The sequence below is a fragment of the Macadamia integrifolia genome, chromosome 4 (genome assembly GCF_013358625.1).
Source record: "Macadamia integrifolia cultivar HAES 741 chromosome 4, SCU_Mint_v3, whole genome shotgun sequence".
Taxonomy (NCBI): domain Eukaryota; kingdom Viridiplantae; phylum Streptophyta; class Magnoliopsida; order Proteales; family Proteaceae; genus Macadamia; species Macadamia integrifolia.
The window spans coordinates 31,787,317-31,799,594 of NC_056560.1; the positions used below are offsets into that span (position 1 = coordinate 31,787,317).

Genomic DNA, 12,278 nt, shown 5'->3' on the forward strand with positions numbered 1-12,278 from the left:
GGGGGGGGGGGGAATGGTAAACTGGAGAACATTATGGTTACAACAGGCCTACAATGATAACTAAAATGTTGAAGAACCTGTAGGTAAATCCCCTCTAGGCCTCCACCTTCCTCATCGATGAGGATTAGGAATATTGATCATTTTTGGATGAGTCCTCTTGTTTTAGAAAACCAACTTAGTTGAAACTTGACTCCTCTTCACCCATCATGCCTAACATCCTAAGATATGCCAATTGTCAGATCAAGTGGTTAATAATTGGTTAATGATACTGTTATATTATATATATATATATATATATGCATCACAACCACAGGATTCTCTATAGAATGTCTAAACCAACAAAATTATGCTAATCAGGCGGTTAGGATTGAACCAATACATGAGTCCAGCGAAGAGAGGATACAGATTATAAAAACGCCCAAATCAAATCCAAAAACAAAATTCCTAGTCATCCTTTCTCTTTCCCCCAAAACCAAGAGAAGCAAAAATTAGGAAAAGGGGCGAGTGAGTGAGTATCGAATAAAGAGAGACTGAAAAGTGGGAACGTCAGAAAAGAAAACCCTATTGTGAGAGAGAGATATATTGGTTTGGTTGGGTATTTCTTTCTCTCATTTTTTACAGGATTTTGGGATTAGGTATTTTATCATCTGCAATGGCGACGACAGGAACGACGACGGCATCGGCTCAGCAACCATCAGCGAAGAGGAAGCCTGTATTCACGACAGTAGATCAACTGAAACCAGGGACGACTGGTCATACCCTTACGGTGAAGGTTGTGAGTTCGACCACGGTGTTGCAGAAAGGTCGGGCGGCGTCTCAGCATCTTCGCGGAACTCGCATCGCCGAGTGTCTTGTCGGTGATGATACCGGCTGTGTTATCTTCACTGCTCGCAACGAGCAAGGTATTTTCTTTTTAAATATTCTGCATCTTTTCCTCTCTTTTTTCCTGCTATTTGATTCTTAGAGTTCCATTTCATTTTAGGTAATCGATTTCGTTCGTAGGAGCTGGTTTTCTTGTTTTGGGAAATGGCCATGTCTCCTCGATAAGGATTATTATTGTTATTTCTTTTTCCTGGTAGAACAGGTAGTTTTTATGTGAAAGATTCGATATTATGGAGCAAACGCAAGGTATCTATGGATATTAAACCCTTTTTTTTTTTTTTTTTTAAAGAGGGGGTGTGCTGGGGGGAAGTTAACGGCCAGGAAGCTCGAAATCGAGACCTCCTGTTGGAGCGTGGGCTTAGCTCACCGCGGCTTCACCAACTGTTGTAGGCAGTTTTCGTTATGTAAACTCTAGCTTCCTGCGAAATCGATGAATCTTTCATTTGCATTCTATAATATTAAGAATGTGATACCTGCGTTGCCCTGTGTTATTAAATATTAGTTGTGTAATTTGGTTTAAGTGACCATAGCTTTCCGTTATTTGAAGTTTGCCTCGGAGTACCCTTGCCATAGAATCCTAATTATATTCATTGTGCAGGTTTGAAAGTGTCAGATTGGATTTTGATTGTGTAAATTAAGCTTCGCTTATATTTATGTGACTATGCCTGGAGTCCCAACATTATGGGTGACAAGAGGAGGGGAATTTGTGTGGATGGTTTGGTCATTTTGTGGAGAGAGAGAGAGAGATGTTTGGGTTGTGCCAAGAAAAATGTGGCTTGAGCTAATAAGGAAGGGCCGATAACATGTGAGTTAACATCACGCATGGTCCTCGGTAGAGTGGGAAGAAACAAGAGGATATGTGTTGCTGATGCCAAGTAGTGATGAGGCTATCTTGAGTTGTACTGTTTCTGGCCACTTTGTAGTTGTTAATTATGACAGTCATGCACTATTGAACTGTGGAGAAAACCAAAGTTGGGGTTGACTCTTCGGTGCCTGATGTAGTTTTTGTATGAACATTAACATCAATAACCGTAATCAATGATATGCTAGATCTGTGTGGTTTAATTTGCTTCCGATTTCTTATCCGGCTCTTTCCGAATCTTAGGAAAATATCCCATCTGTCTTGCAGTTGGTTTATAGATTGTGTTTTGACTTCTACATTGTAACTTCAATTTACTTCTGAATCATGCAAGTACCCATTTTTAGCAGTAAAAATGGCTTATCTAACTATTCTGAATCTAATTATGGCTCACGAGGAAAAGCTCTTTAGCCTCATCAGCTATCCCTTTTAATTTGGATTACGGCCATGCTTTAGATTCCTCTGAACTTATGCCATAAAATTTCCAAACTTGCATATAAAATCATTAAATCTTATTTTTGTATCAGCTCCATTGTAGGAGTCATTTTCTTTTGACTTTTCTGTTGAGATTGTAATGCTACTTCTTTGGTCTTTAAAACATTAATGGATTTTGAACAGTATCCAGAGTTGCTGAAGATGCCATTTCCCATTTCCATGCGGAGATCGCAGCTTGGACTGCAATTTCTTTGCCATCTCTTACAATTGCTGCAACCCCACAGCAGTAGTTTTCTTTAGACTCTGATATACATCTCAGCCCAGCAACGAGCTCTTAGGGGCAGCTAATTAAAGTAGCCCAAATTGGGTCATCCTGAAATATGGATAGGGTATGGATATCACACCCGTACTGCCTGGTTTTGAGTGGCTTAATTGGGATTGTTTGAGGAATTCACGTAATCGTTGACCTCTTGCCAATTAATTCTGAGTAGCTTTATCGAGATCAATAGCAAATTGTGCAAAGGCTTCTAACTCTGCAAATTGATGTAGTTCCAGTTTTAATTTTCCAGCTACCTGTTTCATGGCTTTAATTTGAGCTACAGTGGACCAGTAGTTCCAAATGGAAACTTGCACATGCAGCAAAAAATTAAAAAAAAGGAAGAAGTGGGGGATGTGAAAGTGGAAAGGAAAGGTATAAAATGTCGGAACATTGTTTGGAAGCAATGAATAACTGCTCCTTTACATGGATATAATCAGTGTTATAAATGTGTACACCTACCTCAGACCTTACACTTTCACGAAGGCAACCCTTTCTGATGGAGATGGTTGTTTTAAGCAAACTAAGCTTAAGCTCTTTCTTCTTGACCATTACCTTTAGTAGCTTGCTCTAGTTGAACAAATGGACCCTGCTTTATTATTTTGCATATGGATTCATCATGGAGCTTAAGTTTTCTTATCTTGCTTATTCATGATATGCTATAGGGCATAGATTTTGTTACCTTTCAGGCTTTCACTTTGTCTATGCACTTATCTCTGGTTGCCTACAACTTTGTATATGTGGCTAATGGTTTTGTCATGTCGTGTTAATTGTTGCAAGGTTTATTTATTTATTTTTTATATATAATAATTATTTCCTGGATGTGTTTCTCTTCAGTTAGGGGTGCCTTGTCTTGAGCTTCTTGTCTTAATACATCGGATGTGGCTCTTAGTGCTAATCAAGTTTGCTATAAATGATTAGAGTGATCTGTGTTTGAAGTATCCCTGAGGGTTACCCCTTCCTGTGGCTGATGTTTATTGCAATTTCTCATGTGCGAGTGTGCTTCTTGTCGGAATTCGTTTGCATCTAGCTGTTATAGGACTGAAAAATGTTGTTGATTAAAGTCAGTTGTCACCACTTGATCTTATTCAAGAATTATGGTCTAAGAAAAAACTTCAAAATTCTGCTGTCTCTCTTCATGTAAACTCCCTTTCTCTACATATGGTGGTGATAGTTCTATCTTTTTGTGCAGTTGATATGATGAAGCCAGGTGCAACTGTTATACTCCGTAATGCTAAAATCGACATGTTCAAGGGATCTATGAGATTGGCTGTTGACAAATGGGGACGCGTTGAGATCACTGAACCTGCTAAATTTGTTGTTAAAGAGGACAACAATCTGTCTCTAGTTGAGTATGAACTGGTGAATGTTGTTGAAGAGTGATTGGATCTTTTGGTGATTAATGTTTGGTGATTCAAAGAAGCCTCAAAGTTTCAAGGCCCCTTGATGGTTTTTTTTTCTTTAATCTTGTTCCCTGCTCCTGAGCTGGAACTGAGGTAAAGTTTTATTGGGAAGAATATTTGAAGTTGGTATACGAATCTTACTGAAGCTAGCGATGTTTTTTACCTCTTAATATTACTTTACTACAATGAACTAGTATTAAGTGTCAGCGTGGATGTTGGTTGGATGTGTAAAGGATCTTCACTTGTTGCTTCCACCTTATTCTCTCGTACAGCAGTCACTGAGCTTTACAAAGTATAAACCATCTGGTATTAATAATGTTATCATACTTTAATATCTGTTATTCTATTTGGCTGAGTTCTTGCTGTTGAATTTTCCAATTTTATGGCAGATGTTGAATAAGCACAGGAGATTTGGGGTTTGGGGTGTGGTTCTTGGATTTTACTGATACAAGGTCTTGAACCTGTGAAACCCTTGTGTTCTTGTTTGTTTGAGGTAATCTTGTGTTTAACCTAGACGTGTGAAGTTGTGGGAGCTAAGCGATACAGTTACGTTACCTTAACCTGGTTTGCTGTATGATATGTTGTACTGACACCCAGTTAATAAGAAGCTATGGACTGGTAATGTGAAAAATTGGTGACTTGGAAAGCTTATTCAACCGGAACACCATGTAGGCGTTTGTGTTTGATGTGCATCTGGTGAAGGTCTTGAATGCCCCAGAATTAAGCAGGGTCTTGACCTAGGTCTCTGCTGTCCAATTGTGGCTTTATATTTGTGTGTAATTTATATAATTTTAACGGTTTGAATTAGTTCTCGCTTTGTTTGAATTGCAGCAGAAGCCAAAAAGCCTACAGTTGTATGGTAAGCTGTATGCCTTACAAATGATTTCTTTTTTTGCGGTAAGAACAAAGGTTGCGTTCTCTGTTTATGCTTTAATGCACATTGCATTGTATAGTAAGCTGTATGCCTTACAAAAGGTGTTTTTCCGCTCTCCCCCTATTCTTACACATCCCCCCTCGATGTGTGATGTAGTATGGGATTACAGCCAAAAAAAGAAAGAAAAAAAATGTAATAAGGTCTTGGTGTCATGTAGAGTAGTAAATAAAGACCTATTCGGCAGCCTCAAATACCATGTGTGAAGTTGGTAATACCCCCTTAGTAAATCAATCAATACTGCCACTTCTTATATTCTCTTTCTTTGCTCTTTCCTCAAATGTTTGTGCATCGAGTCCAAATTATCTGTAGTGAGTGGTGAGGTGCAGTGAACATCAAACAGCTGAGAGGATTCGGCCATGAATCTCAGCCGATGGATGCTTACTGTATCTCACTGCCTCACTGCAAACGATTGTCATACTTGTGCTTCGGCCTCTTCTCTTTTTTTGATGTTTCCATCCTTGAATCTTGGTTAGATGGGGATTAGGAGGTATTTTTTTTTGGGGGGAGGGGTGGTTATGCTGTTTTGTGGGAGCGTATATGGTTATTAGTATAAAATTTCACATGCGATCAGTCCATGATCCCCCTAAAAGTGTGGATTGTTGGTAAAAACAAACTGTCGCTCTTTCCCACGTGTGTAAATAAATGGAAATACATCTATCAAAAAGTTAATTATGTTGATAAAATGAATCTAACAAATCCCAACAGAACAGGTTAATTTTTAACATGGAAAACTTTTCTCAATGTAAGGGGGAAAACTATTAGATCTTATCCAAATAAATCTTCCACTATAATCAATAATGAGATTATAATCATTTCTAGTCAATGGTAGATGCTACCCAACATCAGGATCAATAAACCTACTTGAGTAACAAAGTGAAACACCAGAATTGGTGGATCCACAGTAGTATTGTAATTGTACCCTCACATCTATACCCAATGTGACAAATACAAGAAGAAAATATAATACCTTCCCTTATTCTTTGACAGGGAGAACGTTGTGAGTGGTCAGTGGAAGTGAATCGGTACCAGATCAACTACAAAGATGTTACAACCAAGTATCTCGTTGAACCTATGCAGTGAACAATCGGATTAGGGATAGAAGGTGTGACATCTTGTGTCCGAACACAACTGCTTGCCTCAGGTGTCAGGTCATAACAGTGTACTGAGGACAGTTGGGCTGGTTGCTCGAGAAAGGGAGTGTATATAGAGGGCAAGATTAACCTAATTGGTCTATGTATAGTAAGCCAGGTAAGAAGGTGAAATGAGTCGACTCCGTGGTCCCAAGGTCACACACACAGCTGGCCTAAGGACTTAGAGCTGATGATTCCTTGGTGGGCATATCGCAGGTTACCGGCAAGTCACCCATGTCTGTACTGCTAGAAACTACATTAAGTGTCTGTGGAATACACTGCCTCACAGGCATGGACCAACCAGTCCCATAAGCTGATAGGGCATCTTATACTGGTCTCTTAGCACTTGACATGCAAAGCATCAGGTCGGCCCACATAGAAATACAAGGGGTTAAATGAGTTTATTTTTAAAAGCCCCTAACCGAATAGGCCCTTAGTGGGTGAATAAAACCAGTATAAGAAGAAGAAAAAGAAGAAGAAGATGATGGTGCATGTGCATGAGGCTGCTATCCATGGTTGCTACATTTGCTCCAGCCACTGTACCTGCAATTGAGGTAAGAGTATCATCTCTGATTTGTTCAATTTAGTATCATAGATGTGCAATCAGCCAAGTTTTTTTCCCAAGCATGCATCCACCCAGAATTGAGAATTTTGGATTGCATGCATGGAACTTCTTGTGGTTCAGCTGCAGGGATTGCATGAATATAATTCACATGCCAAGATGAGTAATTTATTTTTGATTTACTCTCAATTCAGTAGGGTGCATGTATGATCAGCCAAGTTCCCAGCCATTTCCCAAGCATGCAACCACTCATAATTGGGACCTTGGACTATATGCCTGGGAATTAGGCTGATTTAAATGCAAAGATGAAATCACTTTACCATGTTTGCTGATTCTGTTGAATGAAGATATTATGTATATTGTTGCTATAAAATTAGGATAGTATTCAGGTTTTATGTTATCTCTACACTCTTCTACAGTTGGGTTTGAGACAGCATGCAAGAGATTCCTTTTCTCTAAGCTAGAAACTCAACTGTAGCACTTAAATTGGTAATGTAGACTTGGTGTGCATGTAATAAAATTAGTGTACAAACCTTGTGTTTGTCTCTGCAGTCACCCAATAATGGGTTTCAATTCAGACCTTGCATGCATGAGATTCCTATCTCAGAGATGGAAACCCAGTTGCATAGATGAATTGGCTATAATAAGTTGCTGAATTTTAGAATGGGTGTTGCATGTATGTTGTACCTGTAATCGAGGGTGTGTACATATCTGTACATCATCCTTGTACCCACCCATAAGTTGTGTACAATGCTTTGCATGTATGGGAATACCATCTCAGAGAAGAAATTAGAGAAATAAAGTGGTTTAGAGACCCAAATCCATCTCTACCCCATCTCTGAAACCCTCTAAATTTTTTTTTTTGGGGGGGGGGGGGATGGGATCATGTGATTGAATGTGGGAATTGAGGTCTTACATAATTAATTGCTCAATTGGCTCACCAATTTGGGAGTTCAGTAGAATAAAAGCCAAAGTTGGGTTTATTTCCTGAATTCTCTCTCTCAGCCCTATCTAATTTTGCAGTTGAAACCTAATTTGGACTGCAATAGAACGCATCCCTTTTTTTTAAGGATGCTTAATACCAACTGAGTGACTGTTTAGGTTGGGAAACTCAAGTCAGTAGACTTCTTGCCTGTGTATTGCTGAAATTCAGCTAGGTAAGCATGTACGGGTATGATTTCTCAATTCCCCTCTCTAATCCTTAATTGGATTCATCAATTAGAATTTAGTTTGGATTGAGGTAAGGTACAGCTATACTCCTGTTGCTGCCCATGTCCAATTGTGGGGCTGCCCATGAGGAGAAACCCGAATCAACAGTATTAACATTGTGTACAGCTGAATTTCAGCAAGTCAATGCAAGTGTGGGGTATTGGTGAGTTGTCTTTGCTGAATTGGAGGAGGAAACCACTAGGATCTTACCCCTATGGTATGGGTATGTCCATACAGTAGAAAGGACCATGGGGGAGTGAGAAAAGTGTTTAAAGAAGCAGGGACCCAGCAGCCAAGTGGGGGTTCTAGCAATTGCTGAAATTCTGCAGAATCACCCTCACTGGCAGTGGTGGCACCCACCGGTGGAGTGCTTGACAAGGAGTTTTTGCCCCTGGTTTTGTAGCCAGTGCCTCACCCACCAAGGGGTACTGTCACCAACCGGTGACCCCCTACAAAGCCTAGTAAAGGGGGTCAGTGTGTGGGGCCTGTGTGGGTTATAGGTAGGGTATGTGTAAGGGTCAATGGAGGCCATACTAAGTTTGTAAGTGGAGGGGGTTTATCACATATTGGTGCCCCTCTGTGTGGCTTGTGTTGAGTCTCAATGGGGGGATTCAACTGGGGTTTGAGTAGGGGTTGAGTTAGAAGTTACGAGTGGACAATATAGGTTTTAAATATTAATAATGTACACTTTAAATCGACTAGGAACCTAAGGGGGCGATTGGTTCGAATTATCCATCGGATCAGATTCTAGGGTTTTAGGTTCTCATTTAAATTAAACCGTTTGGTTCATATTTTAAAGCAACTGATCCGGAGTCAGCGTGTTCAACTGAATCACCCATTTACACTAAAACCCAGGACTCAAGTGGATTAACCTGAATAGGTAAATCCGGAATCGAGTCAAGGGATTCCAGGGTTCATATAAAAGGTAGAGAATTAGAGTGAATCAACTTTTATCGGGTTTTTCCCTCACTTTACCCTCATTCGCTAAAAGCCGATCGACACTCTCCGGTGAAAGTGAAAACGTGAGGTGAGATTTCCTCCTTCTTCTTCTTCTGCTTCTCAGTTGTGTTTTCTTTTGTCACACATTTACCCGCTTTGCATGGAAGACGATCGCAGCCGATAGCCATCTGAAAACCAATGCTGTATTCAAGGTGCGTTTGATCCTCTTTATGTGTTTTCTTCTTCTTGTTCTTCGTCTATGTTTTACTCATATTATTGAGCTTAGGTTTCTAATTTTTATGTTGTTACCTTCATATCTAGGGTGTGCCTCTTAGGTTTCTATTTCACTGTGTAAGGTTTACACATTTGGCTTAGACGATCGGCTATCGAGGGTAGTGCAAAATCCATCTGAAGTCTGCGGTATGGTCCATTATCCTCTTCAATCGAAGATCTGAAACCCTAATTTGGGGATTTGAAGTTTCAAATATAGCATAACAGTTATTTTCCCGCTTTGCTTCTACTCCTCTCTCGGATAACTTGTTTTTGTTGTATGCAGGTTTCTTTGCTCTCGATTTGCCCTATTCCTCTGAGACGGAAACTTTGCCATTGAAGTGTCTAACCTATTCCCTCAAAAACAAAAGGAAGATTCAAGACTCCACAAGACCAGCAAGTTCTCTGTAGTAGCTAAAGGAGGTTCTGCATCAAATAGATCATTTCCTTTTTTGTTTAATGATTTTTTTTTGACTTTTATCCTTTAAAATTCTACTAATCACAGCCATTTATATTATGTTTGTGTGGGATTTGGAAGTTTCTCAGTTCTATTTCCTTTCATTGTCTGCCGTTGTTGATATTGATAGGTTTTCAGCATTTGGGTTTTGCATGATAGTTGTTTAGGTTCCATGTTTTAGATTCCTTGTTAATGGATTGATTCCTGAAGTAACCGTGGCAGGTATTTTTATTCCAATATATATATTTCTACAAATAGAAATATTTTGTGTATAAATTCATGAAATGTCTTCCTATTTTGTCAACATTTTTAAGAGATGTGTCTTTTAAAAAATAGCAAATTTTACAGCTTCCCATGATGTTGTTGCCAGACAACCAAAATAGGTTTTTTTTTTCTTTGTTCACCAATAAAGGGAATAGTCATTAGAAAGAGAAGATGCATATGAAGAAGACAACATCACCTTGTGGACATCTGCTCCATTAAAATGTCCATAATCTATAGGTCTCTGTTGTAGTAGCGGCAACAGTGGTAGTTAAAACAGAACATCTGTGTAGTGCTACTGGAAGATTCGCCTGAGCCTAAGATTAGCATAGTTGTTTTCAGTATTATGGCCCATCCTTTAGATACCCAAACCAAAGTCAAAAGCTCCCATTTAGTAGATTGTGTCGCTCTTTAAAGGTACAACTATGTTTTGAGTTGCATCAGCTGTTCTGAGGTATGTCAATGATCAGGTTTGAAGTATCAACGCATATCTTTCATGTTATTGAATATCTACCCATTTAATATAGAGAGAAAAACAAATGAGATTGTTGGTTGTACTGGTAATCTGGTACTTTATTTTCTGAATGATGCCATCCATACATTGGTGTCTTACTCCTAGCCAGGAGTTTCAAAGTACTGTTGCTTTTACCCTTTTCTTCTTCATTAGGTTATCCCTTATTTATTGTCTTTTTTCATAGAAACCTTAATTATTTTTGGAGTAAAGAGACAATGGCCACTGTTAGTGTTAGATTGATCTGGGGGATTCAATCTATACTGATTGTTAAATGGGCTGGGATAGGCATGTCCATGCTTCATCCATTTGTAATTAAGCAGGTTCATGGTTTGGGCAATTGGATGGGTTTGGGTCCTTTGGGATGGGTTTAAGGGGGTGCACTAGCCTATTGGATCTGGAGCCTATGCCTGAGCTCTGCCATTGATAATAAGATTACTGAGCCAAAATTTTGTCTTGAATTCTCATCAAACCCATTTAACTTTAGAAAATCACTTTCTAACATGAACTCTTGTCATGATTGTCAAATAAGTTGAAAAATCGCATGGATTTGGTGTTGCTTTGTATGTTTATGGAAGGAAGTGGTTGCTTTGTCTGTCCTCAATATTGATAGTGATTTGTGAATCAAAGTTTGGGAATTTACATTTCAGTAGATTTTCTGTTGCTATTCTTTTCCTATTGATGCTCTGTTTGCAATGAAATTATTCATTGAATGTTGCTTGAATGAACAACAATATGTGACTGAATATTGGATCTTTCTATCCCATTATCACTTTTATGATTGGTAAACACTGGAAGTTTACTAATCATGGGTTTGAGTGCCTGTATTAAAAAATTATAAAATAACATTTTAATTAATCATGATCAGCAATTTATTATTTGTTTAATTTGAATGTAGATTTATTTTTACAATGGAGTTTGATGATGGCTACAAGAGGTGAAGGAAAATCATAATCTTTGCTGCAACTGCTGTTGTTATAGCAGTAGACCAGTATATCAAAAAATATCTGAACAAAGAGCCATACTGTTGTGAACCCCTACACGGTATTATTGAGACAGAGAGAATTATCGGTCACAGTGATAAAACCTGTCGAGAACAAATAAGGTTAAGCAAGAGGGATTTTTTCAGTTTAAGTCATTTGATTAGGGAGAAAGGTCTACTGAGGGATAGCAGATCTGTGCAAGTGAATGAACAACTAGTTATATTTCTACAGACAGTAGGACACAATGTTAAAAACCGCGTCATTGCACACAAGTTTGGACATTCTGGTGAGACTGTAAGTCGGTACTTTAACCTTGTATTGGGTGCAATAATTAAATTGTATCCGATACTATTGAAACCTCCAAGTGTCGCAATACATCATCGAATAACAAGTAATGAAGGAAGATTTTACCCTTATTTCAAGGATTGCATCAGAGCCATAGATAGATCCCATATTCCTGCGTGGGTGCATCTAAGCGACCATCCGAGGTTCAGTAATAGAAAGGGTGATATTTTCCAAAATATTCTTGCTGCCTGTGACTTTGACATGAAATATACTTACATTCTTTCTAGTTGGGAAGGGTCAGCATCAGATGCTCGAATCTTAGACAATGCATTGCACAGAGATGGTGACGGGAAATTGGTGGTGCCATGAGGTAAATATTATCTCGTTGATGCTGGGTATGCTAACCAAGCAAGGTTCTTACGGTCATATCGAAATGTTCGGTACCATCTGAAAGAGTAGAGAAATTGTGATCAGTCACCAAGTGATAAAAATGAATTGTTTAACCTGAGACATTCACAATTAAGAAACGTGATTGAACGTTCATTTGGCCTCCTGAAGTCAAGATTCAAGATCTTGAAAAACCAACCAGAATATCCTTTCAAAACACAAGTAAGAATTGTGTTGGCATGTGTACTGTTGCACAACCACATTCTTACACAAAATAATGTTGAAGAAGAAGAGCGATGGCTTGATGAAGAGGATGAAGAGGGTGAAGAAGATAGTACTAATACCCAATCTACCCCTCACCAAGTAAATGATGATGTTGAAGACGATAGTTCTGATGGAGAGGATCATGTGTAGGAGAATGGTGATTGGGATCTATTTCGAGAACAAATTGCAGA

The 12,278-nt window shown here is 38.9% G+C and overlaps 1 protein-coding gene and 1 long non-coding RNA gene across 2 annotated transcripts; both read left to right on the plus strand.

The window, feature by feature from the left end:
• The first annotated feature begins 497 nt into the window (after positions 1–497).
• On the plus strand, positions 498–4,241 carry LOC122077317 (uncharacterized protein At4g28440-like). Its single transcript, XM_042643232.1, has 2 exons — positions 498–902; positions 3,685–4,241. The coding sequence occupies exons 1-2, from the start codon at positions 653–655 to the stop codon at positions 3,873–3,875; spliced, it is 441 nt and encodes a 146-aa protein (XP_042499166.1). The 5' UTR covers positions 498–652; the 3' UTR covers positions 3,876–4,241.
• LOC122077319 lies at positions 915–1,944 on the plus strand. The gene is made up of 2 exons (XR_006139759.1): positions 915–1,128; positions 1,481–1,944. It is a non-coding gene; the product is annotated as an uncharacterized LOC122077319 (long non-coding RNA).
• Positions 4,242–12,278: the final 8,037 nt, after the last annotated feature.

Coding starts and splice junctions, on each gene's coding strand:
- LOC122077317 (XM_042643232.1), top strand. CDS start 653: ATGGCGACGACAGGAACGACGACGGCATCGGCTCAGCAACCATCAGCG. Junction 903..3,684: donor CACTGCTCGCAACGAGCAAG/GTATTTTCTTTT, acceptor CTTTTTGTGCAG/TTGATATGATGAAGCCAGGT.